An 8123-nucleotide genomic window follows, 5' to 3' on the forward strand; every position below is an offset into this window, starting at 1 on the left:
CGTGGACCTGACGTAGACCTGACGTGGACCTGACGTAGACCTGACGTAGACCTGACGTAGACCTGACATGGACCTGACGTGGACCTGACGTAGACCTGACGTGGACCTAACGTGGACCTGACGTAGACCTGACGTAGACCTGATGTGGACCTGACGTAGACCTGACGTAGACCTGACGTGGACCTGACGTGGACCTGACGTAGACCTGACGTGGACCTAACGTAGACCTGACGTGGACCTGACGTAGACCTGACGTGGACCTAACGTAGACCTGACGTAGACCTGACGTAGACCTGACGTAGACCTGACGTGGACCTGACGTAGACCTGACGTAGACCTGACGTGGACCTAACGTAGACCTGACGTGGACCTGACGTAGACCTGACGTGGACCTGACGTAGACCTGACGTAGACCTGACATGGACCTGACGTGGACCTGACGTGGACCTGACGTAGACCTGACGTGGACCTAACGTAGACCTGACGTGGACCTGACGTAGACCTGACGTGGACCTTACGTAGACCTGACGTGGACCTAACGTAGACCTGACGTGGACCTAACGTAGACCTGACGTAGACCTGACGTAGACCTGACGTGGACCTAACGTAGACCTGACGTAGACCTGACGTGGACCTAACGTAGACCTGACGTAGACCTGACGTAGACCTGACGTGGACCTAACGTGGACCTGACGTAGACCTGACGTAGACCTGACGTAGACCTGACGTGGACCTGACGTAGACCTGACGTAGACCTGACGTGGACCTGACGTGGACCTGACGTAGACCTGACGTGGACCTAACGTGGACCTGACGTAGACCTGACGTAGACCTGACGTAGACCTGACGTAGACCTGACGTAGACCTGACGTGGACCTGACGTAGACCTGACGTGGACCTAACGTAGACCTGACGTGGACCTGACGTAGACCTGACGTGGACCTAACGTAGACCTGACGTAGACCTGACGTAGACCTGACGTGGACCTGACGTAGACCTGACGTAGACCCTGACGTGGACCTAACGTAGACCTGACGTGGACCTGACGTGGACCTGACGTGGACCTGACGTGGACCTGACGTGGACCTGACGTAGACCTGACGTAGACCTGACGTGGACCTGACGTAGACCTGACGTAGACCTGACGTAGTCCTGGCGTAGACCTGACGTGGACCTGACGTAGACCTGACGTAGTCCTGACGTGGACCTGACGTAGACCTGACGTAGACCTGACGTGGACCTGACGTAGACCTGACGTAGACCTGACGTGGACCTGACGTGGACCTGGCGTGGACCTAACGTAGACCTGACGTGGACCTGACGTAGACCTGACGTGGACCTAACGTAGACCTGACGTGGACCTGACGTAGACCTGACGTGGACCTTACGTAGACCTGACGTGGACCTAACGTAGACCTGACGTGGACCTGACGTAGACCTGACGTGGACCTAACGTAGACCTGACGTAGACCTGACGTAGACCTGATGTGGACCTGACGTAGACCTAACGTAGACCTGACGTGGACCTGACGTAGACCTGACGTGGACCTAACGTAGACCTGACGTAGACCTGACGTAGACCTGATGTGGACCTAACGTAGACCTGACGTAGACCTGACGTAGACCTGACGTGGACCTGACGTGGACCTGACGTGGACCTGACGTAGACCTGACGTGGACCTAACGTAGACCTGACGTAGACCTGATGTGGACCTGACGTAGACCTGACGTAGACCTGACGTAGACCTGACGTAGACCTGGTTTAGTCCTGTTCCAAACATGTGAAATAAGATCGTGGGGTTTAAAACAGTGATTTAAAAAGATGTTTCAATGGAATAAAAAAAAGCTAAATGTTGAGTGAAATGCGCGAGTTCAGCCTCTGCACAACAGTGAGACGTGTCGTTACCTTCAATGTCCACTCTGAAGCCAAACTCATCGTACTGGACCTCAGGCTGCTCCGAACGCTCCTTCTGTTCAAAATAAGACAGAGTTTCATCAAAACAGAAACAGCTTTGATTTAATTCATCATATGATCCATAAACCCTCCTGACCTGGTGGTATTTGGCTAAAATCTCCTGTGGCCACATGCTGGGGGTCAGAGCGGAGAAGGGCCCTCCGGGGGCCGGGGTGTACGTGCCTGAAGGACAAAGACCAGGAGATACATTAGAACAAACAAAACACTGGGAATCGATTAAAAATGAACAATAAAAACAAACAAATCAATCACAAATGAGAAAATGATAAAAACAATGAATGAGACATGGGTGACATTGGACTTGATGAGTTGATTTTTAATTGGGGCTCATACAGCGAAGCGTGGTCCATTTGACATTTCCACCCATCTGTTCCTCGTGTGCAACAATAGCCGTCGCCATGGCGTCGCCTCGTTAGAAGCTCGTCTGACCTCTGTGTCGTATTTAACCCGCTCATAAAGCACAGAAACGCAGAAGGGAGGAGGCTCGAATAAATCAACACGGCAATTCATCTTACTGTGATTAGAAACGTAAAACGACTCGCCGCCTTAACTATTTCTAAATGGATTCCTTGACGTGTCGTTGCACATTTAGAAAAACAAACGCCTACAGCTCATTTCACTATTAGATTTATTCCATGTAATCATTGTCTATCTAGAACCTGAACGTGTGCGACAGGCCTCTCAATCTTAGCGCTCACACAGACGGACAAGCTAGCGTACCTGACATGTTGCTAGGCTGTCGGTCGGTCGGTCGGTCGGCGGTGCTGGCCACTGTGTCGCCGCGTCAACAGGACATCTTCACTCCTTACTGTGGGAAACAAAAGCGAGGGCAGCGGGAGGGAGCGTTAGTCACGAAGCGTTTGACTGCGCTTCAGGCCAAAGCCTCAGTGACTTCATAAACGTCTGTGTGTGAAACAGAAGCGACACTGTGCCGTTTGGAACATAAAACATATTCCATTAGGGTAAAGGTCACACGGCCGGGGGCAAGAACAGGCCAGAGACTGCTGAAATAAGATCGAAATGAGCAAGAAATGCGTGGATTACACAACTTGTTTGGAGAGAGTGTTAGCTAGCAGATGTGTTCCATCGATTCGCCTAAATATTGCGATACTTTGAGTCACGATACTTGTACTGCAATGACGTTGTGTATATTAATGAGCCTGCATTTCAAACGATTTAGATGTTAATCATTCAGTACCAATACTTTCACAGAGATCCAGTCAGTATTAATGCAAGGAACTGTCCAGAGTATTTTATGTCTCATATTCATGATTCGTCAAAACAAAGTCATTGTTTAAATTTTGTGAAATACCAAAATGAAAAGAAAAATCGTTAAAAATGTATTAAATAATTGTAAATAAATTGTAAAAAATTGGATTCCAGTCAAACACTTTTGGGAAGAGTTCACACCGTCCCTATATTTTTATCTGCACATTATAGCTTATTTATGATCTGTCATGTTGAGTCCATTTGGATATTATTTTATTGTCTTTTACAAAATATGTATATGTTTACTTATTTATTGTCCTTTTATCATTGTATTTATCATTGATATTATGATATCGTTGAATGGTCGTGAGAATTAAACAAGCTGTGTTGAGACTAACACGTCTCCTCCGTGTTTCCACAGCCACAGCTTCCCCCTCGGGCTGGTGCCGCTAACACACACTGCACAACCATTTTGTCATCACAGCCAAAAAGTAAAGACAATTAACTCATCAAATAAAGAACTACAATAGCTACTTTGAACAAGACGCCTCTAGAATGGCTCGAGGGGAAAGGGAAAAAACTGGATCGGTCTGTGGATGTGTAAAGAGCATAAATTCGGTAAATTCAGATTAAGACTAACAAAACTGTAACCTGTAAAAAAAAACAGCAACAGCAGCAGCAGCAGCAGCAGCAGCAGCAGCAGCAGCAGCTTTGATGGAGCTCCAGGGGGATTAAAGAGTTTAAAAAGATGAGAAATCAATTTGAAGGTTGGAGAAAGGCCAAGTGCTGTGAGACTGCGACTGTGGCTAACAGCAGCGTGCGGATTAGAGAGGATTTACAAATGTAGCAAAAACCTTCCCCTATTGGAGTAAAGTCCGTGGATGGCCATGTTCTGAATGGATTTATCATCGATGTTTAAAGTTTCAAACGGTGAGCAACAGAATTGTCGATGTTTCACTCATTTCTCTCCTCGTGAGACCATAATAGTCATTGAATTACATAGAATACTAACAATGTTTTTTCTTACTCATAGTGTTCAATCCCAATTTTCCATTCGATCTTCATTTTGTACCAATAAAAATAGCTTTTTTGCCAATAGGGGGCGTGGTCTGGTAAAAAACACAACCTCTCCCCTCATTTAAGACGCTCCTTGGCAATTGATTATATATTGTATGTATTTTTAGGCACAGCTACTACAAGTCGAGTCACAATTGAGTCTCAGCAGAAATGAACAGATCGCTTCCCCCTCAGAGGTCTCATCGCTGACTGTCTCTATTCCTTGAACATTAAAAAATAAAAAATAAATAGAATTGCTATTTGACCCAAAAAATCATATAATAATGTTAAAAAGAAAATATCACAATAATTATAATCTTACCAATTTCCTTCTTTGGTTTTGTTTTTAATAATGCCATCACATTTGTATTTGACTCTAGTTGTCAATTAATACCCAATATATTGAGCCAGTTGATATGGAATATTATAGGAATGTTTTAAGTTTTGCAAAATAATCAACCCAAATAATTAAAAAGTTGATTTCTCTGCAGTACCAATGGACTGGCCACTAGTCTGACTCACAACAGGTTTAAACTAGGATACCATATCCAGATAATTGAATAGATCCATGAAGTTTCCAGCTAAATTGTTTCCCTCACAGTGAGACGTCACAGTTGTACGAGGGCACGCGAGCGCCATCTGGTTGCGCGATTGTGCAATTGCAAGTAGAAAACAAGACAAAATTAAATGTGCCAGTTAACCAAGCAAAACGCCTTCACTCGGTTCAGCGCTTAGAACCAGTTAAGCATGAACACCCCTACTGCATCAACACTGACTACATCACTATAAACAGCACCAGGCTTTTACTGAAGACCTGGCATGACACTACACTGTAACGACATCGTAACGACAGCGCGAATGACAAGTGAATACAGCAGTGTGAGGCAACTGTTCAAACAAAGGAGGTGTCATGCTCTGTGTGCAGTGTTTGCCCACAGTCGCCCACACCCAAAGGGACAATAGGAGGAGGTATCCTGCTGGTAACACTGCTCATGTCAGTCCTCAGGTCAGCAGCCTCTCGGCCAATTTCCCTGTTTGCTGTCGGCCCACCCAAGGGAGCTGGAGGTGGTGACTCATACAAAGCTCCCGGCTAGAGGAAGAGGGAGGTATAGTGTTAAGCCTCTTGCACTCTATACGTCCCAAAGAGCTGTTTCTGCACGATTGTGGTTCAGTTTGTGGTCAAGTCCCTTTTGAAGCAACAAATGAACCTTAACCGTAAGATCTTACTTGCTTTAGTCCACTCCACTTTCCACTTTCCTCCACAAATATATATACATTTGTTGTGGGATCATTTAAAAGACACCAGAGCATTGAAACAGTCTGAGGCTAAAGTGGCAGTAAAAGAATAATGTAACAAAGTGCATTATTAACTGCAGTAACAATGACATAAGCAAACATTTTCTCCAGGTATTTAATAAAAAACATTAGACGGCAATAAAGTATGGCACAGCAGGAATATATGCTCAAATACTGAATTTTGTAGCTGGTAAAACAATCGCTGTAGAGTGAGATTATAAAAGGCAAAATGATTACGTACTAGTTCATTCTTATACATCAGCAGTAAACATTTTAAAACGCTTAAGATAATCTCTCAATATATCGCAATTAAGAAAATATTGTGAATGTTGTTTTGAAGAAGCTAAATTTGAATATTCAATATATCGTTTATAGTAAAAAAAAAAAAAAAACTCCAGTTGTAAATTTTCAACAACAACAAAAAAAACAAAGCTATAAAGTTGATATTCTCTGCACTTTTGCGATTCATCTTCACAGACATTTCACATTTGTCGGATGATTAAACCTCAATGTTACTACACTTACACTGTTGGATTATTGTCAGACTATTGTTATCAGGATACTCAAAAAAAAAGATTGAGGTATTCATTTTTATGTATCGCCCACACCTAGCAACAACTATGAGAACTCTAGAGAGCAAAATAAATAGTCTGACCATATGAAACAACTAAAAGACTTCAGGAGAAAGTGTAACTCATGTTTGGCCTCAGGTGTTTCATTTATTTTTGGAGAATATGATGAATACAGAAGTGACGTTTCCCCATTACTTTCCATTGTAGTTTCCCTTCATGATCATTGCGATTGTCATTGCTAAGCTCCTGATCTGCCCCAGAATGAGAATAAAGCGAATGAAACACACAGCTAAGATTAGGTCTTTTATAACGTCTGGATTTATAATAGTGTTTACTCTTTGCTGCCTGAAAAGTATAGTTTTTTTGCCAAGTACAGTGAGCGCACTGATACTGGGGCTTTTGAACAGCTTTTCCATGACTTTTAACTGGTAAAGACATTCATCAGAAAGCAAAAAGCTCAAAATCACTGAAAACTGAATAAATATTTGGTGCAGCACAATAGCTATTCACACAGAAAGGTTCAGACAAGCCACATTTCTATTGCGAGTCCATTATGCTTGACCTGAATCATAATCGCCAATGCTAATCACTGACTAGCATTTATGCTTAACTCGCTGCGAGACAAATTTGCATTTTCAAACGCAGCTGTAATTTTGTACGATGTAAATGTCAGCACCACAGCTGGCAGTAAAGATTAGGACTGAGTTTCATTTGGGGTTTTCAGTACATGACGACTAGAGCCAAGATGGCCGCGGGTGGCACAGGTCACGTGTCGAGTGAGGGACCAGTTGACTGACCAGCCAAGACCACACGCTTCTAAAATACTTTCCAAAGACATTTTGGTCAGGAATCATATCCTGTCGCCCTAATTTCCAAAGGGCGTGATTGTGTGGATTAACCGATCAAAAGGTCCAATTGTGCCTAAACAGTCAGTTTACAAGCAAAAAAGCAAAAAAAATAACCAAAGGACAGAGAAACGGAGCAGATTTCTGCAGAGTCAACAAGCGACACACTAAACTGGAAATCTGACTTAAATTCTGTTGTTTTTTTTCTGAATGTAACAAGAATATTTGAGAGGATTTGTCTTCTGCATTTGAGAGACACGTGACACAAATAAACAACTGTGGTTGGACTTTTCCAAGTTAGGAGATCTTTTTTGACGCTCCCTTATGGTCCAATTCCAGACCCTTCTGCATTTAAACAGAATGTAAAAGGGACTGGCTAAGGGCAAAGGAATCAGATCAAAGTCTTTCCCGTTCAGGCTAAAAAAGCTTGGTTAATTAGAGATGAATTTAATTACAGGCATAAAACAGGCATTGGTCAGAGTTATTAACACACGAATAAATGTGGCTTCAACAATTCAAAAATAGTCAAAAATTATTCAAATTCAAAAATTATTAGATTAGAAAGGCATATTTTGTTAGAAAAAAGGAACATTGCACAAGCAAATTAAATTGGAAAAATGTTGTCCACTTATTATTTCCAGAACACAAGAATAAGCAAAGTTACAACAAACATTGAGTAACATCTGCACAAAGTTTTATTATTATTATTATTATTATTATTATTATTATTATTATTATTATTATGGTCTTGTTTTTATTGCATACATCTATTCTTCTAGTGCTCTTAAACTGTGGGACAAATATGTTTTCTTGTCTTTGGCAGTGAGCTTAAGGCTTTAAATGGGACAAAAGACATAGAAGTCTTAATGTACGTGTCACTGCCCCACGTACACAACTCATTCATAAAATCCAATCGATTAGTTGGCGATTAAGTGTGACGTCACGCCGTTGCTCAGTCAGGAACGTCACTTTACGTCAGCTCCTAATTAATTGAGTTACTACTTTCACCAATGCCATTGTATTTGTGCTTGCCTTGTTGCACTATTAGCTCGTGAATTGTGTAAATACAATAAGAAAAAACTACAGAAGAATGACCCAAACTAACATACGGTCTGCTCCGGAGTTGGCAGCAGCTGTTAGCCCGTTATCATTAGCCACATGCTAGCTGTC

General features: G+C 42.9%; 1 protein-coding gene across 1 annotated transcript in view; it reads right to left on the minus strand.

Annotated features, from left to right (window-relative positions):
• Positions 1-2796, minus strand: part of sgsm3 (small G protein signaling modulator 3) — a 44228-nt gene extending 41432 nt beyond the window's left edge. Inside the window, exons 1-3 of the mRNA XM_072442474.1 lie at positions 2696-2796; positions 2052-2137; positions 1907-1970 (exon numbers count right to left, since the gene is read on the minus strand). Of these exons, the coding sequence (XP_072298575.1) occupies positions 1907-1970; positions 2052-2137; positions 2696-2702 (157 nt within the window). The 5' untranslated portion in view covers positions 2703-2796. The remainder of the gene's footprint in view (positions 1-1906; positions 1971-2051; positions 2138-2695) is intronic.
• Positions 2797-8123: the final 5327 nt, after the last annotated feature.

The sequence above is a fragment of the Eucyclogobius newberryi genome, unplaced genomic scaffold, assembly GCF_026437365.1.
Source record: "Eucyclogobius newberryi isolate DKJ021-1_F unplaced genomic scaffold, fEucNew1.0.hap1 SCAF_13, whole genome shotgun sequence".
In the NCBI taxonomy this organism is placed as follows: domain Eukaryota; kingdom Metazoa; phylum Chordata; class Actinopteri; order Gobiiformes; family Gobiidae; genus Eucyclogobius; species Eucyclogobius newberryi.